Here is a 27,780-nt window from a genome sequence, read left to right as displayed (position 1 = left end):
AACTTTTACAACTTTAACAAAATTACAACTACTATAAACGTCAAAATTAGATCAGTTGGATTTAATACAGCTGATCTATTATCTGTCAACTTTCTATGGTAATGTTCAGTTTCTATACATTTTCTGACGTTCTAAACGTCACTTGACATAATAATAAACATTGCAACAAGTGAAGGGTCCAGGACTGTAATAGCCCAATGTTCCTGTGTCTAGTATGGTGGCTCTTACTGTATAAACTAGACGTACATAAGTCAACCGAATCTTTCAAAATAATCATTAATTTGTTATACTTAATCAATATGCTATATTTCATCAAGTTTCATAAAATTTTAAAAATCGTACATAATTATATATAAAGAGGTTTTGAAATTGTTTTCTTGTGGTATGTTTAAACTAAATATTATACTTGTATACTATTAAACCACAATTGATTGTAATGAGAAACCTTTATGTGGCAGAAACCTCAAGACTTTTACATAGAAATAAATGAGCCACCGCGCATCGCCTAAGAACGTTCGACGTTCTACGTTCTTAGGCGATGCGCGGTGGCTCATTTATTTCTATGTATAGCACAATCTGCCGATTGCTCTTAGTCGAGCCGATCGCTCTATGCCGATTCAGTGCGCGGCCTGCTTACCAGTACCGAAAGAAGAAGTCAGCAATGTGAATATACCAATATTATTGGGCCAAAGCACACAAAAATCAGAATTTAATATCAATCGAAGGATAAATTATTATCATCAGAATTTCAGTTAAAAAAATGGCTGTTTGCCTACAAGATCGAGACCAAGTAAGTCAACTGTCAAATTGGCTGCCACAAATCGCCAATGATACATATAGATGTTAACAATTCCAAGTTTATATTTTTTTGAAAACGATTTTCGGGCTGGAAGTCGAAACGTTCAAAACAAATGTAAAATGCAATTTTCATTACAATCAATTATTGTGGTTTAATCTCACATAAATACGATATTACATATAATGAAATTATTGACAACATTGTACGCAATTTTCTTTGGTTTGAGCATCTAATTTTCCAATTTCGTCTGTAATATAATATATTATAACATATTATACGTTGGATAGCCAAACATATAATGTGATGTTACTAACAAATAATCTCAGAGGGTTTAGGGTTTTTTACAATGAAAATTACGATATTGGATGGAGCTGTGTATTTCTTGTTTACCATACAAAAGTCGATCGTTAACTAAATAAAAGCAAACACTAACATACTGTCTGTGTGTTCTATTCACATCTGCAAAACATTAAAATATAAACAAAACATTCGGACCACACAAAATTGGGGCATTGGACCATGAAGGTACCGGGCTCTGAGAGGCCATATGTGTTGGTGGTTGACAATACGCATCTGTAAGGCGCAGAGTAAGGGCGCAGTGTAAGGGTTTGGTTTGTTACAATATCTAAAAATATAATTTTAAAGATATAACTTATAGGTACATTTTCTTTACAAGGTACAAAAATACATCTACAAAAAATACAAAGAGAAAATTTGTTTTCTCCATAAGTTTTGGAAGAAAATATAAGGAAGATCTTTGTATGTATAGTACCATGAATTGTACAAAGACACACCTACATCAGAATTTGCTACATTTAAGAGACTTTAATAGGCTGGTCTATCGTAACGACAGTTTACTAAGACCAGCTCTAGACAAAAAATGCAGTGCAGAAGACCAAAACTATGACCATGGCAAACGGCTGGAAGCCGGCACGGCCACGTTGAAGGTAGATATTACAGAAGGTCTAGTCTCAATTTGGGAAGCGCAATTGGAAGGAGAAGAAATTGTAGCTAAGGGAAGGAAGAATTGTTTAGAAAAATCAAACTTCTATCTTTAAATGTATCCCAAACTATTACTTCTAATTAATGGTATTGCAAAGAAATTGTAATAATAATTATCAAAATTTGTGATTTGACAAAGAAGTTGTAATAAAACAAGTCTGCAATTTTTTTTTTGGAAAGGCGGTTTTGATGTTTTTAACTGCATTGTCCTTAATAATTTCTTTCACAAAAGACAATGTCAAAATAGGATTTTAAATTTAATAATACCTTTCAACGCTCTAAAGATTTTAAAGACGTTTAAATATTACCCAGCTACAAACAGTTTGTTCCATACATTTTTAAGAAAACTTTCGGTATTGACAATAATTTCAGTACTATCGTATTAATAATATTTCATGAATTCACTAATAATTATGTAGAACATGCCTAAAATAGTCTTTCGAGCAAACTATGTATGTAATTACCGATCTTTCGATATCTTCCGGATTAAAAAGATGCTTTTTAACGAATATCCAACAATGAGAGAATTCTGTTTTAGGGGGAATAGGTTTTGCGAATCATACTAAATGCTGTATTCGATTCTTATTCAATTTTATCTCGTTTATAATGAAAAGATGCTTGAAAAATAGGTTCCAAAGTGCATAAATAAATTTAAAAAATTTAACAATATATTAAGTAGTTATACTGATGAAAAGTATTTGGAAAAATAAAATCTATTTTTAATGTTAAAAATTTTATTTCGATATTTATCAAATGATAAATTCTTTGTAACAGTTACGGTCATTGAATAGTTTACAGGCTTACGTATCTAGGAGCCGCTTTTTTAAATTTTTACCTCGTTTAAACGCACCTTTTACGTCAAAGTGACGTTGCCAGTGGTGTACCTAGCTAGAATGGGTTGATTAAAATTAAAAAATCTAAATATTTAAAAAAATTTAACAAAATGGAAAGTATAGAAAGAAGTTTTTTGAATAAAATGGATTATGGTTAAATAACGAAAATAAAGAAGTCTGGTTTTAAAATATGCATTTTATTTTAAATCTATTTTATATTAAATAATGATAAACAATGATGAATAATAAAAAAATAATTCAAAGATTCATTAAAAAATTCAACTGGTCTCCTCTTGTGATCCTCACTTAAAAAAGGTTTCCTTGCAGCTGCACAATTTAGCAGTCCACTTGCTTTAATTCTTCTACGTGCAGTGCAAATACTGCCTGGAAACGCTGTCTCTTCTCTTGCTTTTTGAGCTGTGGCAAAAGGAGATTCTCTCAAATAATCTACTAACATCTCATCCTGTTGATCTGTGGAGATCTTCTGCCCTCTGAACCGCCCAACCGTGCTATAGAGTGAAAATTATCTCATCTTTGTTTGATCTTCCATAAGCACATACGGCTCACGTTCAAATCAGCAGCAACTTGCCTTAGTCACCAACCTTCTTCGAGTTTGGCAATTGCTCTTGCGCTTCATTCAAATGTATTATAACCATTTTTGAGGAGTTTGATATACTTTTATTTTATTTTTGAACACTCGCGAAAGTTTTGACAAGCATTGACTTTTTGAAATTTTTTGACTTTGACATTTGTCAAATCCGTACGACACTGCAATTTTACAGTATTACAATATAAAAAGTAAGGTGTAAACTATTCAGTGATCGTAACTGAAGCTATTTAGACTGATCGTCACGATCGTAACTGATCGTGATAAGCTAATTAAAGAAAAGACGGACAATTAGTTGACACCAGTTTTGGGCTCTTCAACTTTCAGTGCATCGGCAGGTCTCCGATTAAGGTTACTTGACCATAGAAAAATGTTACAATTGTTTTAGGTTAAAAATTAAAAATTATGCCAGTACTATTTTATATACTATTGTATTTTACAAGTGTACCTGTGATACACTCAGACCATTTAACTATATTCAATATAAACTTAATATTGGCATAATTTATAACCTATAGTAACTGTAACATTTATCATTTTGAGCGGTTAAATAAAATTAACAGTGGACCTGACGATGGTTTGAAAACTGAAGAGCTCGAAACCTCTTCAAGGTACTTAATAAATAATAAATAATTAATAAATAATAAAACCAAATGGAATAAGTCTTTCCTGTTCTTAGTTATTCAGATATTGGTCAATTATAAAATACGCGTTTTAAAGCATCTTTTTAAATGGTAATTTTGCTGATTTTTTTTAGAAACATATTTATATTTAGACCTATATCCGATTTAATATTACCAAGAAAAGGAATAATCTACCAAATATTAAGGCTAAAGATATCAGAGTCGGCAAAATATCCAATAAAAAAAAAATAAAAAATAAATCAAAATATCCTTGGGAAAAAGTTTTAATACGCAATTACTTTAGCACGTATCCTAGACAATTTAGGGTTTAATAATAAATCAAGGAGATTTATATTAAGGGGTTTAAAACACATACAGTTGGAAAAATGAAAGATTACCCATGAACGATCATATAAATCACATGTTATTCAGATTATTAATAATCTCTCCCTCTCGTTTTGATATTTATGGAAAAAGATAGCAAATACAAAATATGTGATTGATGTGATCGTTCATGGGTAATCTTTCATTTTTCCGACTGTATCTAAGTCGAAAACACATTCAATAAAGTAGCTAATTAGGCCACGTTTTTAACTTTGGGTTTCCTTACGGTTTTCTAGCACATTATTGATGGCTAATTTCCTATTGACCTTTAATCAGTCAATAAGGGATATATTATTGAAGAATCTGATAGTGATAGTTCTTGGATATAGTTATGATAGGTCGGTGCAGGGCTCATTTGTGAACCTTTCAGACACTTAGACCTCCTAAGACGGGTCCATTGTATCATCCCTGTCATACGTACTAAGTCCATAAGGTCTTCGGCTTTTTTGGGGTCCATGCTATATCTATTGGAATCGACGCCGACGGTGGCTCATAATCTGAGCTATTCCTGCCGTTCCGAACGTATAATCCTTTAGAAATCCTGTGGACTCACATAAAGCCACAAGCCTCTTTAGGGGCAATTCCCTCATTTGCCTCGGTTGCATCAAGACCGGACCCAGGATCTGCCACCTCTGGTAGGCCAGTGCCGGGCATTTCCAAAGAACATGTAAGGAAGTTTCCACCCTCTTATCACATAGTCGGCACCTTGGGACAACCGCCAATCCAAGCAGATGTAGGTGCCGCCTGATCTCAAAGGTAGGTAAGCATACTGACCACCAAAGAGCATCTTCTATAGCAGGGGTGGCCAACTTAATCGGACTCGAGATCTATTGTCTACCTTTCTAATTCTTTGCGATCTACCGACTAGGAATTTTCGTAATATTTAGGACGGGAATAGGTAGGTAGGTAGATCATTTTTCCTTGCCAGCGATCGACTGACCTAGGGGCTGTGATCGACTGGTCGATCGCGATCGACGTGTTGGCCTCCCCTGTTCTATAGTCTAGAAGGAGAAATTGGGCTGTAGGACTTTGGCCCAGGATTCCTAGCACTCTTGCAAAAGAAGCTCCTTGAGACTATCCCGACCAGTACTGAAAGGCAGTCCAATCACAGCTTCGGGTCTGTGGGATGAGCGGGGATGTAGAGGGGATGAGCCTCGTCTTGCCAGGGCGTCAGCTCGTTCGTTCCCTTCCACACCTGTGTCCCTGTACCCATTTTAAGTTAACCCTATTGCCCAGCGCCACGTCAATCAGTGCTTTCTCGCATCCAAGAACCAGGTTAGAGCTGACTTTGGGCACCTCCAACGCCCGTAGCGCTGCTCGACTGTCAGAGCAGTTAGAGATGGTCTTGTCTGAGCAAGCTCGTGAGAACATACCAGGATCTCAAAGATCTCAACCTGAAAGACTGATGCATAGGAGCTGAAAGCATGACTATAGTCAAAACCGATTCCGTTACCATCGTTTAATAAATATACTGGTAGTCTTAAATCGCAGTCATGCTTTAAAGCATTTTCCACCCGTTCACTTTTTCTTTTAAATTAATTATTAATAAATAACAAAGCCCGAGAGATTGATAAATATAAAGAGCTTCAATTTTTTGTTCTACAAAACTGATTGGTTTTAAGGGACAGTATAAATGTTTAACTCTCTAACGCGCCTTCCTAAAAGTGCTTCAGCGAATGTTGCTATTGCAGACATCCTCATCTGAAAGATGGTAGCTACTGTTCCTAATGCTTTTGAAGAGAGCAAGTTAATGTTCCTTCACCCAATGAGCTTCTGTCACACTGTAGGTTCTTGTAAGCTCATTAAAATCTGATATTCAAGTTCAGGATTCTCTTATACTCCATAGTCTTAAAAGGGCAGTTTTCCTTTTCATGTGTAATGATAACGTCTCATAAATTTTCCATTCATTATTAAATCAAGAGCAAATACATACCATTAATAATAATTCTATAGATACTATTAGTGGGATAGAATATACTCTAGTAATTTATATGCATGATATACATTTTATCAAGCATGTGAATTTAAGAATGAATTTATTCATGGGTAATTTGTTGTGAAAATATAATATCGTACCAAACACACTCATTTTTTTCATTTTTACAAATTTGCTCGAAAGCTGTACTAACTATCATGGCTTTTATTTTCCCATTTCTAGGTATCACAGTCGCGAGGCCCTCGTAATAAGCGCCTTGCAGGTTGAAAAGAATCCCATTACAACACCGGGGCCATTTGCGACTCCGCCTGCCCAACGCAACATCATCGCGACCCCTCCACTGGGGTTCCGCGTTAATTCAAGAGGGGGCAGCCCCATATGTCGAGCCGGGACCGGGCCGGGGGGCTCCCCTGCGGGTGCGGGCTTTCGTAGTTCGCCTAGGCCGCATTCATCGCCCAAATTAAAATTAAGGTCCTTAAGTTCTATGGCCCAGAAATTATTCAAGAATTTTTTAGCGTGGATTAGAAAATATTCCATCTATTGTGTTTTTGTTACATAAATTTGATATATTTTAATAAATAAATCGATAAATTTATATAGATGAATACAGGTAGTCTATTATAAACAATTCAAGAACTGAGGAACTAAGATGGGATTTCTAACGAATTGCTAAAAAATGTATGCCCGATACGTCAAAGAGAACCAATAATTAAAGAGATATTCAAGAGATTAAAAAATCTCTTGAATATAATCTATGATGATTGGGGTACTAATACTGCAAAATGTTTAAATGTGAAACAAAAATATAGTTAGAACGCACTAAACCCAGTGCTCATGGTATGGATGAATTACTGGCTTTATTAATAAGTTTAAAGAAAAATCCTTAGACAGGTTGATTTTTATTTCTGAAATAACACTTTTTGAAAAACATTGTTCATCTACCTGTTCAGCATCTTTGATGTGAAAATTATCCATTTAGTGCCCACGCCGACAGTGTGTCGGTATGGCGGTTTAATCAAGGATGCCGACGACGCACGAGTGTCGGTGGTGGTATTTCGTTACAAAATGAACCATTTAAGTACTTGGTACTATCCATGTGATGTTTGTTCAAGAAACTTCGTTAGAAACTTCTAACCATAAAAATGTGTCAGTTGTATTATAGGAATACCAAATACTCGCACATTAAGAAATCACTCAGATATTAATATTAAACTTACCATTGCAATACTCAAAAACTTATAAAGTAACTAAAATTTTAAATTACTGCAGAAAGAAAGAAGGTGTGCCCAATGAAAAGATGAAGTGAAGTTTGATGGTAGAGTAAGTAAAAAATGTCTAAGAAGGACTAAAAAAAGCGTCGAATATTAACATTAAACTGTCTAAATTATTAAAAATATTATGAAAAGATCTTAAAATAAATTGAAAAGAAAGTGATCCCGAAATAAGCCTATTGACAAGAAGATTGTATTAACTGAAGCATAAAATACTTGGTTAGAAAATATTGCACTCAAGTTTGTTTTGGAAGTGATAGAAGATATACGAAGTACAGTGCACGTGACTCAAACAATTATCTAACCATCTAGCACATTCTAATGTTCAAATAAAATTCTTGAATAATTTCTAAAGTAGTTTAGACGACATCTATGATCATAGTAGTCCCCAAAATCCTGCATGTTGCTTATTGCATTGTATGCTTGCTTTTACTTATTTGTTTTATAAATTTTAATAAAATAGAAGAAATGAACAACAATTGTTATACCAAACAGCATGTATGTTTTATTCGATTAAAATTAGCAAATCTCAAAATTTTTGTGATTAAATAAAGGATTAACTGATAAACTAAACAAAAAATATTCACAAGTGATGCTCAAAAAACCCGCTCTCCTGAGCCTGAGCAAGTAATCCATACGATAAAAAAACCTGGTGTTCAATCTTTAATTATAAGTTCTTCCTAATTAGTAGCCCCATCGTGAACATCGATGGATGATTTGGCATGTCTCCATAAGAAAAAAAAAAAACAATTGGTGACCGATTCGGTGATCTCGCTGGCCACAAGATAGTTCCTTGTTTTCCGCGTATTAAACGACAGTACGCGGTATGAATTGTCAGGATTTAGTACTAGAAACGTTGATTTATCCACAAAGACAATATTGTTGAGATAATTAAAACGTTAGCGTTTTCCATTATCGCTTTACACAACTGAATGCGTTGAATATTATAATTATTTTATATTATTATAAGTTTTTATTGTATTTTTAACGATCGATAATAATTTTTCTTCAGAATTGTTCTAACTATAGTCGCACTTGTATAACAACTTTTCGTTGATACACGCACAAATTATCACTTCTTGTTTTTGCTCCCAAGATTCATCAAAAAAGGTCTCACATTTGTGACTGAGGATTAACGCATGATCATGCATTTAGTTTTCTTCAAATTCATATTCAACCCGTCTTCCTGACAGCATTCATTAATGCGTTGCATTATGTTGTATAAATATTTTTTGTTATCTGTCATATTACTGTATTGTCTGTAAAACATTCAAAATTTCTCCATTGATAAATATATCCTCTATTGAATCTGAGAGCGCTTATTTAAATACCGATTTACTGTAGACATTGAAGAGTAGTGGGAACAGCATGCAATTATAGCGGACTCCTCTCTGTATTTGATATCTCGGGTATTCTCGTTTTCAACTCTTACCTTGGCAGTTTGATTCCAATATAGATTAAATATCATTTTCATATCACGACTGTCAATGTTTTTGCATTTTAATATATTCTACTAGCTTTTTATATTGAACCTTATCACATTCCGTTTCAATGTCTATAAAACGTAAGTATATGTTGTTCAACAGTAAATGGTTGAGTTCAATTAGTGCGATCGTAAATATTATTAAATTTATCTGACCTGGCCCATTGTTAAGACCCACCCGGAGCGATAAGCAACCGAGGTAGACAGAGTTGGTCTTTTGACAATTAACACTGACTAGACGGTACTCCCATAATAAAGCCTGAAATAAATTTTACCTGAAACCGGGCCTTTTTTACTATTATCGGTTAATCCAGGATGTTTATAGTGGTAACTAATTGAACTCAACCATTTACTGTTAAACATACCATACATCTCCTGACTCATGTCCATGCATCTCTGAGCCAGCGCATTTAAGCCGAAAAAAGCATCTCTTGTGGCCATACTATTTCTAACCTCAAATTGTGTGTCACTAATTTCATATTAAGTTATGTACACAGCGTGCTTTACTATGGAGCTGAATCATGGAAATTAAACCGAAATGCAATAAATCGACTTAAAAGTGGAAATTTAGAAGACTATCAAGGATTTCATAGGTAGATAGAGTCACGGATATAGAAGTGTTAAGGAGAATAGGCAGACAGAGGGAAATGGAAAACACAATAAAAGAAAGGAAATAGCAATATCTCGAACATGTGTTTGGAGGCGAAAGATATATCTTGAGACTCATAATTCAAGGAAAAATAGAGGGTAGGCCAAGAGTAGGAAGGAGACACGTTTCCTGGTTGAAGGACCTGAGAGAATGGTTTGGTTGCAGCTCAAGGCAATTGTTGAGAGCAGCTGCCTCGAAGGTCAGAATAGCCATGATGATTGCCAACCTTCATCGCGGACATGGCACTTAAATAAGAATTTCATATTCAAGACTTTTAACAATTATGCTGTGAACTATTTTCAAAAATTTGTGTCATTACGGCTATTGTTCTGGGATCAGAGTAAGTTGTTGCACTTGACTTTTTGGGAATTGCTGCAAAGGTCGATTACAGCGTTTGTCTGGGGATTGTGGCATTCTAATATACCGGGTATCCACTTGTATTTTCCCCCATTTTGACGGTCTATAACTTCTAAACGGCTAAAGATAAAAATTGCGGTTTCCGCTGAAATGTTTTATTTTAGTAAAAGTTTTGTTTGAATGGATTGAATTTTTTATATCGCTTCTAAATAAAAAATGGCGGATTTTTGAAAAAAAACGTTGTTGACTTTTTTGAATGAAACACCCAGTATAAATTTAAAGAACGGTCATTCACCTATCCAGCGATATAAAGTTTTTAAAAATCGGTTGTCAAATGACTGAGCAATGAATTTTTAAAATGAGGGATGCAATGTGGAAATCACATAACATAATATCAATTTGCTTAGTTATTTTAATCATATTTATTTTAGTTATGTAATATCCACGTTGCACCTCTTATTTTAAAAACTAATTACATACTTAGTCATTTGAGAAGCGATTTTAAAAAACTTTATATCGTTGGATAGGTGAATAACCGTTTTTTCTGCTAAAATAAAACATTTCAGCGAAAACCGCATATTTCTATTTTGAGCCGTTTAGAAGTTATAGGCAGTTAAAATGGGGGAAAATGTAAGTGGACACCCGTTATTAGAATAAGGAGTTCAACCATTACATAAATAACATCTTCCAGTAATGAGTTTTAATAATTCGATAGGCACATAATATGCTCCAGTACATTTGCTATCTTTAGTGTTTTTAATGACATAGATCACTTCTTCTTCTTCTGTGCATGGTTGCTAATGACACTTCTTTTTCATCATTAAATAGTTGGATGTAATTGGTTCAGTGACACAATCTCTTCTTCACATCAGTAATCATATTTTTTCATCTTGTTTAAAGATATTTGTGCTATTTGTGAAACCGGTCATTTCTTTTTTTTGTGTAAATTAAAGTTAATACTTTTTATCCAGATCTATTTTCTTGTATCTATTAGAGAGCCACCTCTTTTTTGTCTCTCGAGTTTTCTTTCTGATGTTTCCCTGAATTTCTTTATATTTATTCAGGTCTTTTGCTTTATGTTTTCTTTGTTCTTCCATAAGTGTAAGATTTCTATTACCATCCAAGGTTTCGTCTTTTCTCCAAGTGGTTTGAGAGATTTTTTTCCAACTGACACAAGGGCATATTGAATTTTCTTCATTTATAGCACCATAAGCAGTCAATTTAAAATGAAACGCTTCACAAGCTGTGAACCACGGGTGGTGTCCTCACGTGAGAACGGGCCTAACTAACTCAGTGCGTGAAATAGTTCTAGCGGCGCATTTACGTTTTTGCTTGCCTAATCGTAAAACAAGACCATTTACACAAAAGAAAACATGAAAAAAGAATGAACGCACAAATCTCGATGGAAAGACACTATCAAATTAGTGTACCTACCAGAAAAAAATTGGTAATAAAGAATATTCTGATAAATGAAAATTGTTCAAAACAGACAGAAATTCGTGAAAGAAGAGAGACATCTGCATAACGAGAGATGTTTATGGTAGGTTCATGGATATGTATAATATCATACAAATCACATACCTTCTTCTTCTTATAGTGCCTATCCGTTTCGGATGTTGGCGACCATCATGGCAATCTGTACCTTGCACACTGCTGCTCTGAAAAGATTTGTGGTTGTTGTGTTGAACCACGTACGTAGATTTTTCAGCCAGGAAATCCTTCGTCTTCCTGCTCCTCGTTTTCCTCATCATAGACCAATCATCTGAATTTAATGAGTTGATTAGTAGCGCCACAACACTATAATTTCGAGAGAATAGTTTGAATGTAACATGTTTCGCTGAAACATCAGTTTCTTCAGATAAAAACTAATTTAACCACATATTTGCGAACAATTTGTGTCCTAGAACATTTAATACTCTATTTATTACATCTTAAAGGATCATTTATTACATCTTAAAGGATACTCCCAGTAAAGTATACTCTGGCTTATCACTGAGCAGTATTAGGAGGTTTTCTTTATGTCTAATGCAAATTTAGTAAGGTAAAAAAAGTAATACATTTTGAGTTAAGTAGGTAGGCTGTTTGCGCACGGAAGTAATTAGTTAAAATAAATTTCTTCTGAAGAAGCTGACATTTTAGCTCAACAAATTAAGTTGACTATATTTTGGTTGGAATAAAAAACAATTTTGTGTTTTTATTTTTTGTTATTGAATAGAATCATCTAAGTAAACTTAACTTTCGGTAATGTATTGTAGGTAACTTAGATTTTAGTTTATAGTTTAAATGTAGTTTCTTTAGATTATATGATATATTTATAGTTTTATATTCATTTGGATATGTACTCTGTTTAATATTGTTAGTGAAAATAAGAATAATATTAAAGCAACATAAGGGCTGTGTGGATTTCTTCTATTTTTATGCTTTATTTTTTTACACCTTAGATTTGATGTTTTTTACCGTATTAGTAAAAATCCACTTATCTTCTTTACAACCCCGATCTAATTGTAAATAGTTGCAGGTATATGAAATCGATTTTTCCTCGTGCGGACGAGATGATCATTCTGGACGTGCTGCAAGGCAACGAAAACAATATTCAAAAAACTTCAGAAGTCCTCAAAGACATGGGTTTCGAGCGAAAAGATACTGTAAAGGTTGCACAGCAGAAATTGGACGCCAAAAGGGAACAAGAGAGGAGGGAAGAGGAACAAGAAGTTACGGTGGCCGTTGTCCAACCACGTGTAAAGACAAGCGAAGAAAAGCAACGAGGTAGTTTGATTAATCTTTTCTGTATAGTATTGATACAGGGTGTTTTAATTAAAATATTAAGATTTAACCCAAATCACTTAAATAAAATGTGGCTCCTTACTGAGTTACAGGTTGTTTTATTTAAAAATTGAAAAACTATTTGCACCCAGTACTTTAAAACCATTTGACATAAATATCCTTGTCATACTTATCAGCAAGTGTAGGTACTGCACACCCTACTAAATTATGTTAAACAAATGTTTCTGGCTACTACCAGAGGTGTAAGACGGGGAAAAGTCATTGGTTGACCTTTCCCAAATTCTACGCCACTGGCGGAATTGCCATTTTAGTGCAATTTTTCGATTCTCCAATACTTTGTATGCAAGTAATAGGTACATTCGTAACGATAAAGTCATTAATTTTCGAGATATCTGAAGTTAAAAATGAAACGGCACAGTTATTTTGATTAATGTATTATGCCCCTTCGTTTTTAACTTCAAATACAACTAAAACTAATGATTTTATCGTTACGAATGAAGAGTATATTATTTACATAGAAGTATTGGAGAATCTAAAAATTGTGCTAAAATAACAGTTCCTTCAGTGGCGTAGAATTTAGGAAGGGTCAACCATTCACTACCCCGTGTTGTACGCCTCTGGTAGTAGCCAGAAACGATTATTTAACATAATTTAGTAGGATGTAGAGTACCTACGCTTTCTGCCAAGTTTATTTATTTGGCGTATGGCTTAAGTATATCACAGAATATATTTAGATTTATGCATTATACAATGCATCACAAACAGATGTCCAATTTTTTTATATATTCGATTGACCCTTCGGTTGCCATTACAAAGTCTATAGGGTCGCCTGTGTATGCTCTGCGTGGGCAGTCCTGAACAATGTGACTGATCGTCTGTCTTGCAGCGCCGCAGTCACAAGAAGGCGAGGGGAGTTTACCCCATCTGTGGAGGGAGTCGGCGCATCTTCCACAGTTTGTTCGAATTCGATTAAGGGCTGCCCAAATCTTACGGGGACGTTCAAATTCGCCAGGTTTCCCTATGATGTCCGGTAGACTATGGTAATGCGGATCTGTCCTACTTTCCCAATCTTCTCTCCATCGGGTATTTAAGTCAAAGTTGGATTGCTGCAGCGCTTGAGCAGATTGTAGAGGGGGTAACCTGGATCGGAGACGGTTTAGAAGAATATCGGGGATGTCGTTGTGGACTAGAAGCTGGCGACTGTCCATTATTTTGTTATATTCTTTAACCAATGCATGTTCGCGGCGTAGGTTGGGTGGTGTTATATTACTAAGGGTAGGTAGCCACATTGTAGGGGTGGGCTTAATTGTGCCTGTTATCATACGCATAGTACGGTTTAGTTGGGTGTCGACCAGGTGGGTATGCCTGCTATTTAGCCACACTGGAGCACAGTATTCTGCCACCGGATATATCAGGCCAAGAGCAGAGGATCTTAATGTTGATGCTGTGGACCCCCATGTAGTGCCGCAGAGTTTCTGTATTATATTGTTGCGTGTTTTCAATTTTGCTGCTGTTTTCGTCAGGTGTTCTCTGAATGTGAGCGTTCTGTCTAGAGTAACCCCAAGGTATTTCGGGTATTTATTGTGTTTTAACAGCTTGTTATTAAAATACACTCGTAATTCTCTGTTTGCCAACTTGTTGTTTAGATGAAAAGCTGATACTTCAGTTTTTGTAGTACTTGGCTGTAGTCTCCATTTCTTAAGGTATTCGCTGAGGATGGATAAGTCATTCGTTAGAGTGATTTCTGTAGTTTCTAAAGATTGGTGGCTTGTTGCAAGGGTCCAGTCGTCAGCATATCCAAACTTCCGAGATTCGGTTTCAGGCATGTCAGCAATATAGAGGCTGAAAAGTAAAGGGGCAAGGACAGAACCCTGTGGAAGACCATTGTTAAGTTTCATCTGTCTACTCGTCTCCTTTCCCATTATAACCTGGAAGGCTCTGTTGGTCAGCATGTTGTCAATGAGGTTAATTATCTTTCTGCAGGGGATAATGCGGGCCAGTTTATATATTAATCCCTGTCTCCAAACAGTATCATATGCTGCTGTTAGATCTATAAATACTGTTGCTGTCTTTTGTTTCTTTTGAAAACTAGCTTCTATAAAAGTTGTTAATGACAGCACTTGGTCCGTACAGCTTCGATGAGGGCGGAAGCCAGCTTGTTCAATGGGGACAGTTTCTAGTATTCTGTGACTAATTCTGTTGAGGAGAAGCTTTTCTAATAGTTTATATACCATGCTGAGTAGAGCTATGGGGCGGTAGTTTTCTGGCTTATCGTTTGATTTGCCCGGTTTCGGAATTGCAATTATCTTTGTTCGCTTAAGTGAGAAAGGAATGTTACCTGACTGAAGTATATCATTAAAGAACATAGCAAGCCACTATTTCGTGTATGCACCACTGTGTATCAAGAACTCTGGATGGATACCATCAAAGCCAGGTGCTTTACCTGATTTCATTTCTTTCAGCGCATGTGTGATTTCAGAAATAAGTATTCTTGCTGAATATTCGGAGTTCGTTCTGTTCATTTGTTTTAATGCCCTTAAGTCTCTTTTCACGTTGGTAGTATGTGTTCGATCTCGTGGAGCTCTGGATAGAGATACTATATGGGAGGCAACCTTGTTAGGAGACATTTTAGACTCTCTGGATTCCAGCTGGTTAGCTCCTCCAATTTTCCGCAACAAGGACCATGCTTGCCGGCTTGATTTTTTGAAGTCAAGGTTTTCGACAGTCTTTATCCATTTTTGGCGTCTAGCTGTATCGATGTTGTGTAAAAGCTCATCGGCTATTTCTCGGTCACCACTTTCGAGAAACTTCGTGTATAAGTCTTCACATGTTTCAGTCCATCCAGGCACATATTCTTTGCGATACCCCCTAGGGATGGTTTTCTTGGCAGTGCTTATTACTGCGCCCACAAACCTCTCATAATGTTTGCTGGTTGGAGGGACCCAGCTCAAGGTCCGGTCTAGTTGTTCAGAGAACTTCTTCCAGTTTGCTTTTCTAAGATTCCACCTGGGTCGAGGATATGATCTAATTATTGGAATTGATATTCCGATGGTGATAAGCACCGGACGATGTTGAGTATGTGGGAATTCTGCAAGGACACTTCTTGCAGTTGTTAGTGGTCTGTCATTGGTATCTTTTGAGACAAAAAAAGCCAAGTATTATAAGGATAAGTCAAATAGTTTTAAAGTACCGGGTACAAATAGTTGACTAAGGGCCGGTTGTTCGAACGCTAATCAACAATGATCACTATCAAATATTTAATTACTGTCACAACTGTCAATGTCAACTTTGTTTGGGTTGCTGAAAACATAATTGATTATAATTATGAGATTGGTTAATCAATTAACATAACAATTATTAACATGATTTATTAAATAATTTCATAATTGTAATCAATAATTATGATTACAGCAACCCAATCAAAGTTGACATTGACAGTTAGTGACAGTAATTAAATATTTGATAATGATCATTGTTGATTAGCGTTCGAACAACCGGCCCTTAAAATTTTAAATAAAGAATAAATTATTAAAAAAAAAAATATTTATGTTACGTTGTCCGCAACGTACGATAGTAAAACATGTAAACTTGTAAAAAAAAATAAAAACCTTATCTTGTAAGCGGTATATTTAAAATCACTAAAAAGTGTTATATCACAAACAGAACGTTTTCGGAATCAATATTCCATCATCAGTGTTATCACAAGTTTACATGTTTTAAGATAGTACGTATACCGTTATAGTAAAGTATACGAGTTGATGCTGGCGGATCATCTTCTTTAAATTTTTATCTCGAGTATCTCGTGTAAACGTTGAAATGAAAACAAATATTTCTCGGGAATTAAATTTCCACATCTTAACGCAACGCAAGTAAAATAAAATTAAAAGTGAATGTTGGAATGGGAACTTGGAAAGTTGGAAGTTGGGAAGTTGGAGTTGGAATGGGAACTTTTTTACCTATTTTTGGATTTTCTTGTGTTTATGACGAAATGTTATCCATCAAAGGAAATGTTCGATAATCACCATCATCGGCTCTACAACTCTTTGTAACCATTTTCCTCCATTGTTGCTCTTACAGTTACAGTGTATTTATATTTACTCTTTATTAGACGATTAGTAAATTGATTCAAAACCTATCTTAAACAGTCCTAATCCATATAATTTGGATGATATATTTCACTGGTAGTGATTATTGAATCATTGATAAATTATTATTTTTATAAAGCTGTGTTGAATGATATATGTTAACTCATATGTTTTAGTAAAAGTATCGTTACAAGAAAAGTACAAGGATGTTGCTGAACACCTAATATGCATAGCTCTAGAGAGTGTAAATTTCGACGAAGAAAGAGCCAATCAAATTTTACAAATTATGATTCAGGAAGATAGCAAATCCTCCAATGCTGATAAGAAAGGGTAAGTTTTTTTTTGTAAATAATGAGAATGAAAATAGTTAAAACCTCTCATGCAAAGCTCAATTTGTATTAAGTCCGTCTCCTTAACCTAGACTTAGATGTACGTCATAGATTTAATGACATCATAACCCACCGGTACAAACTTGACGACAAACAAATTCAACAAATTTTTCCTCATATATGTATTAGTTTTTTCGCTACCGTTAAGTTTAACAGGAAAGCGCTGTTGCCAAATAAAAAACATGTATGTATTTACCAAAACAACTACCGGCTACTCTGTTTCTCTTTGTCTTTAAGAGTGTGAAACAAAGATAACTATCTGTACTATAAGTGTCAAACTGACATTGTTCTATAGAAGGTTATGTAAAATTTTTGTTTGATTCTTTTTTTCTTCTTCTTTTATGGCCTTTGGGAGCTGTGCCCATTTAGCCAGCAACATTTCTTAAAATTAATCTACCTAACTAATCCTATCATACAACAAGACTTATACAAAACTAATCGACCAATCAAGGATATGGAAGGGAAAGTGAAGTTGGTTTAAAAATAAACTGTCGTTACAATATAAACTAAATAAATAAAATATAATTTGAAAACAATAATTTGACATATTATGTAACTTCCAATATTATGACCATTTACAATCTCTCAAATATAATAATGACGTCATATAAACTCGTCACTAATTCTAGCCAATGAAATCCTCACTGTAATAGGAATGGCATGTCAAAAAATCTGATTATTCCCTATATACATATTTTTTCAAATTTACAATATGGCAACAAGGGGAAAATTATGTGCATTTATTGTTTGACTTTTTATATAGGTACACTTCGCGTCAAAAAAAAACTGGTACAGCTCTTATAACCGAAATTCGTGTTTTTCAAGTTGTGTAAGTTGATCTTGTCACAAGTGTCATTCTAATTTCTAGGGCAACGTTGCCAGTTTCTCGGAAATCAAAAATGCACGTATTGCAGTGCTTAAGGAATCGAATTAGACCTACCTGATGTTCTCTTCCTTCAGAATGGTTTCAGGAATCGTTACGGCGCATCTAGATGGTGCTTTGAAAATAGGTATCGTATCATTACGGTGTGAACTTGATAACTACACAAAATGTACCTACAACAACGCCACAATATGCCAAGTTCATTTAGCATAAGTTCAGGCCGATATCTCCAATGAGGGTGATTTATCCAAGATCAATTGCCTGAAAACTTATGTTGCAAGAAGCACCCCAATTTTAGAATTCGACGACTGTCAAAGTGACGTACCGTAACGTATCCATGACAACCCATGCCAAATTCAAAGTCTGCTATCTATTCGATTATTTATATAAGAAAATAGGAGAAATGTGGGAAACGATATGAAAGAGTGGAATAATCTTATTAATAAAAATAATACAGTGATGAGCGCGCTAATAACCGGCAAAATAGCGCAAGAGATGGAAAACATATTAAATTTTGAGATAAAAAGAAATAAAACTAGTAGAGGTGTATCAGAAGAGTATGTCAACTAATACTGTCACTGTGACAGTGGCATTTCTCAAACTCGTCCGATACGTCTAAAGGTGGGAAACAATCAATATAATGTCAATTTTTAAGTTACTATCGCTAAATTTAACACCTCTACTAGGTTCATCCCTTTTTATCTTATAACTTAATATGTTTTCCATCTTTTGCGTTATTTTGCCGGTTATTAGTGCGCTCATCACTGTATATAGATGATTGAATTTTTAAAACGTAACAGTATAACCATTCCAAAGATACAAGAGAGGGAGGGGATTTATCGCTAGCACTATACAGTGGTGAGCGCGCTAATAACCCATACATTTAAGAAGCCCATAGATTTAAGAAGGGGTTTTCATTAATCTAAGTAATAACCGGCAAAATAGCGCAAAAGATGGAAAACATAATACATTGCGAAACAAAAAGAGGTGGAACTAGTGGAGATGGAAATGGTCGTTATAAACATATAAATTAACATTACATTACATAGTTTCCCACCTTTAGACGTGTCAAAGGAGTATGACAACTGTCACTGTGACAGTAGAATCTTCTAAAATATTCCTGTCACAGACGTCTAAAGGTGGGAAACTATGTAATGTAATGTTAATATACAGGGTGGTTCATCTTATTCGCCTCGGTCTTTGTACAGAAAACCACTTGATATTTTAAAAAAATTTCTTCACAAAAATATACAGGGCCTTTAATACTACAACCTAAAAATAATGTGAATTATACAGGGTGTTCCAAAAAAGAGTGGTATATCAAAGTTATATTTTTTTTATGGAATGCCCTATATCTGATGACATTATTAAATTGACCTTAAAAAATAAGCTATACTTTCATAAGGGTTCCCTATACCTAAATACAGGAAGTTTTGATTTATTTCGATTTTTATAAAAATGTAAGGTTTTAGAAAAAAATAAATATCTACGAATATAAGAAGCAGTAACAAATTCTTTCTTGTATCTTAATAATAGACTATTCAGCATACTTAAACAGATGCTTATTGCAACAAAATTTCTTACAGGGTGGTCAAAATATGAGATTGTTCTATTAACAAATTCAAGCTGTAATAACTTACTTATTTTAAATGGAATACCCTGTATCTTACTAGTCTATCGCGTAGAAAATTTACTTAGCTTTCAATTTGTACTAGGGTTTCCTATACCTATCTTTTTACAGGGTGGTCAAAATATTAGATTGATCTATTAACAAATTCAAGCTGTAATAACTTACTTATTTTAAATAGAACACCCTGTATCTTACTAGTCTGTCGAGAAGAAAATTTACTTAGCTTTCAATTCTTATTAGGGTTTCCTATACCTATCTTCCTTCATTTTTTAAATATTTAAAGATTTCCTAATTTGTAAGCTTTAAAAATTAGAATTAAGTACCTATGTCGTGGTTATGTACAACACATCACCAACACCGGCAATATACTTAAATATCTTGGTCAAGATAGTTTCATTAATAAAATTCACATTTTTATCATTTAATCACACAGAGTTTTCTTATTTTAAATGACAAACTCGATATTCTATTCTTTATAATGGAAGATATTTAAAATCTCTTCAATTCCATGTTAACATTCTCAATACACATGTTATTCTGTAGATATAAATTCCCATGTTATTCTGTAAATACCCATTTTTACATATTTTTGTACAATAGGCTCGTTTTCGTCAAAGTAGCCATTGCATTTAATTGTTTGTAATTGCGATTTAAAGATTCAAACAAAAAGTGGCGTTCTTAAATTTACTTAATAACCGTTGGGTTAAGATATGGAAAATACTTATACGGAATGAAATATAATTTAAATATCTTCCAGAATACGGCATCTAATATAGGGTATGAAGTTTAAAATAAACGTAATATTCAATTTCACATGTAGGCCAAAATCAACTAAAATAATACAACACTCTGTGTGACTACATGATAACACTGAAAATTTCATTAATGACAGTATCTTGTCTAAGTATATTGCCGGTGTTGGTGATGTGTTGTACATAAACACGACATAGGTACTTGTGTAATTCTAATTTTTAAAGCTTACAAATTAGGAAATCTTTAAATATTTAAAAAATAAAGGGAGATAGGTATAGGAAACCCTAATAAGAATTGAAAGCTAAGTAAATTTTCTACTCGATAGACTAGTAAGATACAGGGTGTTCTATTTAAAATAAGTAAGTTATTACAGCTTGAATTTGTTAATAGATCAATCTAATATTTTGACCGCCCTGTAAAAAGATAGGTATAGGAAACCCTAGCACAAATTAAAAGCTAAGTAAATTTTCTACGCAATAGACTAGTAAGATACAGGGTGTTCCATTTAAAATAAGTAAGTTATTACAGCTTGAATTTGTTAATAGAACAATCTCATATTTTGTCCACCCTGTAAGAAATTTTGTTGCAATAAGCATCTGTTTAAGTATCCTAAATAGTTTTTTATTACGATCCAAGAAAGAATTTGTTACTGCTTCTTAGATTGGTAGATATTTATTTTTTTCTAAAACCTTACATTTTTATAAAAATCGAAATAAATCAAAACACCCTGTATTTAGGTATAGGGAACTCTTATGAAAGTATAGCTTATTTTTTAAGGTCAATTCAATAATGTCATCAGATATAGGGCATTCCATAAGAAAAAATATAACTTTGATATACCACTCTTTTTTGGAACACCCTGTATAATTCACATTATTTTTAGGTTGTAGTATTAAAGACCCTGTATATTTCTGTGAAGAAATTTTTTTAAAATATCAAGTGGTTTTCCGTACAGAGACCGAGGCGAATAAGATGAACCACCCTGTATACGTTTATAACGACCATTTCCACCTCCACTAGTTTCATCTCTTTTTGTTCCGCAATCTATTATGTTTTCCATCTTTTGTGCTATTTTGCAGTGATCTGCATCACTGTATATCATACCTGGCACTGTTTTTGGTCGTTGTACCTGTTACGCTAGCACTGTTTTTGGTCATTGTTGTGGCTAGACGAGCTACAAATTTCGTTCAGTACACTGCATACTAGGTATCTTGGTGTTTTTTTTTGTTTCGTGCACTACGCTATGGCTAATAAAATGAATTCCTTCCTTCATTTGCGACACGACGCCAAAGATGGGCCCGTTCGATGTTGCTGCGCGATATTTTACAACTCAGTCTGGCCATCTACTACTCTCACCGTGGGACCCATTTTCGCGCTTCATTTTACTAGTCGAGGCATTGAAGCACAAATAAAGGCCTTACTGTCGATTTTTGGCGCAGTAAGACGGATTGTAATGCAGTTTGGTACGTTGGATTCGTGAGAATGTCAGAAAATTTTGTGAACTAATGTAATGAATAAGAAATTGCATTTGTGCATAGGAAAAATGCATTTCAAAAGTGCATTTTGAAATAGGCAATTATTATAAATTTGCAACTCGGTAAATAGTGGGAAAAATTGACTCAATTTTCTTACTCGGGGGTTTTTGGGGTCGCTGAAAACGAATATGAGGTCGGCGAGAGTGTGCAAACTACCAGGTGCCTGCAGCGGGTGTAATAAACGTCTTGCTCTAGAGTATTGTGGTAATTTATCATATAATTGGCTTAAACTCATTACTCGGGGGTTTTTGGGGTCGCTGAAAATGAATATGAGGTCGGAGAGAGTGTGCAAACTACCTGGTGCCTGAAGCGGGTGTAATAAACGTCTTCCTCTGGAGTATTGTGGTAATTTATCATATAATTGGCTTAAACTCATTACTAGGGGGGTTTTTGGGGTCGCTGAAAATGAATATGAGGTCGGCGAGAGTGTGCAAACTACCTGGTGCCTGCAGCAGGTGTAATAAACGTCTTCCTCTGAACTATTATGGTAATTTGTCAAATAATTGGCCCAAACTTGTTACTCGGGGGTATAATATTTTGTAGTTGTAAGTCGGGCTGCGGAAACTCATGCGGGTGCAGGAAGCATGGGTTAGTTTGTAATTTAGCCTGCAAAAATTGTGCAGGCTGATTGCACAAATATTGCATTGGACTCGAAAGAGGAAGGAAATAATGAAGAAGAAGATGATAATGATGAAGAAAATGAATTTTAAAGATAAATTACGATACATTTTGTATAATGAACTTTTTTAACCATAAATATATTATAATAATAAAAATTTATGTTTATTTATAATAAAAACACCACCCTTTTCGATCACTATAGTTACATCGAAGAAAATAGGTTACCCCAAAAACCCCCGACTAACGAGTTTAAACTAATTATATGATAAATTACCATAATACTCCAGAGGAAGACGTTTATTACACCCGCTGCAGGCACCAGGTACTTTGCACACTCTCGCCGACCTCATATTCATTTTCAGCGACCCCAAAAACATCCGAGTTACAAGTTTGGGCCAATTATTTAACAAATTACCATAATACTTCAAAGGAAGACGTTTTTACACCCACTGCAGGCACCAGGTAGTTTGCACACTTTCGCCGACCTCATATTCGTTTTCAGCGACCCCAAAAACTACCGAGTAAAAAACTTGAGTCAATTTTTCCCACTATTTACCGAGTTCACTTTTGAAATGCATTTTTCTTATGCACAAATGCAATTTGAGATTTCTTATTCATTACATTAGTTCACAAATTTTCCTGACATTCTCACGAATCCAACGCACCAATCCGCATTAAAATCCGTCTTACTGCAAAAAAAATCGACACTTCAATCCTTCAATCACGCCTATTCTGTAACTCATTTCGATGATAGAAGTCAGTAAAATCGAATAGAAGTGGCCAAGTCGAATAGAAATAGTCCAAATCCGTATTCCATAACTACTTCGGAATCTCTAAAATCGTAATAGTGAATAGAAATCACTTCGACAGCATTTATCCTGTCGAAATGAGATTTCGATTATCGGAATTGTGGTTGACGCAGGCGCATTTTGTTTTGTTTTGACGTTTATATTTTATATATAAAAATAATTTATTACTACTTATTTTATAATTATTTATAGTGTTTGTACCTTTTTTAGCTGCGTAATTTTTAGTCTGTGGTGTTATTTGTAATTATATATTTAATTTAGACATGTTGTACGAGTATGAATTGGACCTTGGACCTAACCTTATTTATTTGCTTTGCTATTTGGCTGTGGCTGTTGGCTTGGCACATGAATGAACGTTTGCCCCTCGCAGTGTTGCCATAATTTTGTTAGTTATTTCTTGTACAATTTCAATCAACGGTATAATGTACAAGAATAGCATACGATAGACTTCTGATGCGTTGATGGATAAATATATTATACCAGTATCATTGTATAACTAGACTCCTTTCTTAAACAATAAAACAATGCCAGTATACTTGTATATTTATCAGTCAACGCTCATAGTCTGAACAAATTATAGAAAAGATGCCATTTTTGGGAAAAGTTGTTTAGCAGTTATTTCAGCTCTAATCGAATCTTAAAGATTGCATATTATTAGTAATATCGATTTTAAATTATAGATTAATAATAATGCATTAATAACATCAATTTAAATATCTTTGATTTAAAACCATTTATACTTCTTATCTTCACTTATCTTTTTTATTTATCAGTTTATCTTTTTTTATATCAATTTTAATTAACTTTAATTTAAAACCATTTATCCTCTTTTGAGCTTTTTGCATCCAGTATTTACACTAATACTTTATTTACTTTTCAAAACTTGAGGATAGTATGAAGAAAGTATGAAAACATTGAGGATATGGCAACGGTGTCAAATTTTAAATTTAGATCCAGTCACAGAACAATAATTTCTCTGGTTAATGCGAGGTTGCCACCACCTCAGAACCGCGTGAAATAGAAGTCAGAGGTTTCGATTACGATATGAGTTACAGAATACCAATCCAAACACAAAAATGACGCGATAGATATCAAACATTCCGATTTTGGGTAATTACGATTCGACTTGGTCATTTCTATTCGATTTGTTAAAAGTTACAGAATAGGGCTGAATGCCTCGACTATACGGCTCTTGTAAATTATCGCGTGCCCGCCCTTAGGCTTTTAGGATTATGCTGGTATTGTACGATTTTGGCACTGCGCCGTCGGCGTCGTCGACGGTTACAATGCCGAAGGAAATGGTGGATTCACCCAATAATTAGTAAGAGAAGTAGATGTTGAAAGTTTGCCACTTTACATAACAAATTGAGAAATTAGAACAGAACAAGATTACCTACTGATAATTATGTATAAGTAAAATTTTAAAATTTGAAAACAAAATAATTCCGGCGAAATGGGTTTAGTTAATTTTTTAACGAAAATGTAGCTCGCAGTCAAACACGCTTGTCTGGCCACGCACTACGCGACGGCCAATAAAATGAATTCGTCCCTTCGTTTGTGACACTACGCCAAAGATGGGCCCGTTCGATGTTGCTGCGCGATATTTTACAGCTCAGTCTGGCCATCTACTATTCTCAGCGTGGGACCCATTTTTGCGCTTATTTTTACGGCTCTTACGGCGCCGTAAAAAATCGCCCGTGTGGCCAAAGCCTTAGGATTATGCTGGTATTGTACAATTTTTATGAATTTTATGCAGTGTTTTTAATGTTGACAATGTTTTAATATTAACGTCCATATAATATTACTCATAGCAATTGTAAAATATTAGGATTTCCTAGTTCAATAAAGATTTCAATTATTCAATACCCTTCCAAAACTTCTTTCTTCAGAATGATTCACTAAAATGATGTAATGTAATGAATATGCAAAGTAATGAATATTAAATTATTGTTTTTTTTTTAGCGAAGATACAGTAGATCTTCTTAGTCAACCTTCCACTTCCAGTGCTACTCTTAATATTCCAGTCTCACAAAGCAGGCAATCTTTGAAGTCATTACTGAAAAGCGAGAAAGAGCTGGATAAGAGCAGCTATTCCCGAGTTGTAGAAGAAGATGAAGCCACATATAAGTCTACCAACTTGTGTAACACCAGAGGCCCCAACCCTGAATATGTAAAAGGAGCAAACGAGCAACTATTGTTGTAAGTATTTGTATGTAAATTATTGAACGGTGACTTTTAATTGTAGGTATGGATGTTGGTGGATATCATTTTGAACATTTAATTAAATCATTATTAGTGTAGGAAACAGAGGTTGAACCTTGCAAAATGGACACAAGTCCGGTTTTATTTTTTTTTCTGGTATATCAAGGGGTGCTTATTATGAGACTAATTTTTTCTTAAAAAAATTCGCCACGGAACCCCCCTTTTTTCCCTTTAAAGGGGGTAATTTGTGGTTTTTACGAAACGTATCCCTTCCTGTACGTTTTGCAAAAAATTTACTTAATAGTAAAATGAAGAGGACTATATTTCCTACTATTTATTTCCCGACAGCATATGTCTATCACTCACCGTTTAGCGGGGGTGGCGCCATAAAGTTGACAAATTTTTAAAAAACGAGTTTTAAAAAAATCAATTTTCCCTAACTGTAATGAAAATTAGGAAGAAACCACGCGGCAATTAATCACAAATAGGGTTTTTTTTTAAATGTAACATCCTGTAGTTAAAAAATGGGCAATTGCCCTTATATGAAACCTATATCAAAAAATCAGCCACTTATTTGTGATTAATGTTCCCAGAGTTTCTTCTTAATTTTCATTACAGTTAGGGAAAAACATATTTTTTTTAAAACATCTTTTATAAAAATTTGTCAACTTTGGGGCGCCACCCCCGCTAAACGGTGGGTGATAGACATATGCTGTCGGGAAATAAATAGTAGGAAATATAGTGCTCTTCAATTTATTATTAAGTAAATTTTTTGCAAAAGGTACAGGAAGGGCTTTCATCCCTTTACCCCCTGTAAAGGGATGAAAAGGGGGGTTCCGGGGCGAAATTTTTTAAGAAAAAGTTAGTCTCATAATAAACACCCCTTGATATACCAAAAAAAAAAAATAAGCCGGACTTGTGTCCATTTTGCGAGGTTCAACCTCTGTTTCCTACACTATAGGGTGAGGCAGATAACTGGCCTATTAGAAATATCTCGAGAACTAAAGGCAACAGAATCATGAAAATTGGAATAAAGGGGTTTTGAAGGATGATCTATTAAATGAACATATTTTCATCTCTTTGCAACTTCCGGTTATACTGGAAGTTGCTTATAACTTCGTTTTTTTAAATGGGACACCCTGTATATTTTTACATTTTTAGATCTCTTCGATGTCTTCTTTCTTAAAATATGAGGTTTTGTAATATTATACAGGGTATTTTAAAAGATAATTACGTTTTTTTATTAATTTCGTAGCAAAATTAACACCCTGTAGAATTGTAGTAGTTTGACATCTAAAACTCTACTTACGTTCAAATGATTTTTAATATACTCTACTATTGTTAAGAATCATTAGTCTAGCTAAATTTTTAATTTTAGTATACAGGGTTGGTCGACACTCAGAATGAGTATTTTTTGAGTTTTCTTAAATGGAACACCCTGTATTTTAGTATTGTAGTGAAATCATATTTTATGGTAATTTTTTATTTCTTAAGCATTCCCTGTACCTAACTGCTTTAATTTGTGAGTTATTGGTGATTCAAGCTAAACATTAATTGCACCAAAAAATACGTAAAATTTTATTAGGTTGGCCGTGAAAATACTCAATCCCAAATAATTTTTCAGAAATATATACATATTAATCCAGACTGGTCCTTAAAGTTACCAATAATGGTTTATCTATCAAAATACCTACGTAGTTAAGATTGTTGGTGCGATTAACAATTAGGCACAAATTAAAGCAGTTGGGTATAGGGAATGCTTAAGAAATAAAAAAGTACCATAAAATATCATTTCATTACAATACTAAAATACAGGGTGTTCCATTTAAGAAAACTCAGAAAATACTCATTCCGAGTTTCGACCAACCCTGTATACTAAAATTAAAAATTTAGCTATACTAATGATTCTTAACAATAGTAGAGTATATTAAAAATCATTTGAACGTAAGTAGAGTTTTAGATGTCAAACTACTACAATTCTACAGGGTGTTAATTTTGCTACGAAATTAATAAAAAAACGTAATTATCTTTTAAAATACCCTGTATAATATTACAAAACCTCATACTTTAAGAAATAAGACATCGAATAGAATCCAAAAATGTAAAAATATACAGGGTGTCCCATTTAAAAAAACGAAGTTATAA

The 27,780-nt window shown here is 34.2% G+C and overlaps 1 protein-coding gene across 5 annotated transcripts in view; it reads left to right on the top strand.

The window, feature by feature from the left end:
- Positions 1-27,780, top strand: part of LOC114344088 (uncharacterized) — a 59,670-nt gene that overhangs the window by 23,440 nt on the left and 8,450 nt on the right. For 2 of the 5 annotated variants that reach the window (XM_028294938.2, XM_028294939.2), the window contains 4 exons: positions 6,407-6,655; positions 12,463-12,710; positions 16,990-17,143; positions 25,396-25,632. In XM_028294938.2, coding sequence (XP_028150739.1) covers positions 6,407-6,655; positions 12,463-12,710; positions 16,990-17,143; positions 25,396-25,632 — 888 coding nt within the window. Of the gene's footprint in view, positions 1-6,406; positions 6,656-12,456; positions 12,711-16,989; positions 17,144-25,395; positions 25,633-27,780 lie in introns of all 5 variants that reach the window. The other 3 variants (XM_028294942.2, XM_028294940.2, XM_028294941.2) reach the window with 2 other exon arrangements.

This window comes from Diabrotica virgifera, chromosome 1, assembly GCF_917563875.1.
Source record: "Diabrotica virgifera virgifera chromosome 1, PGI_DIABVI_V3a".
NCBI lineage: Eukaryota > Metazoa > Arthropoda > Insecta > Coleoptera > Chrysomelidae > Diabrotica > Diabrotica virgifera.
Note: the sequence above shows the minus strand (reverse complement) of the source record. Positions and strands in the feature narration are given on the sequence as shown.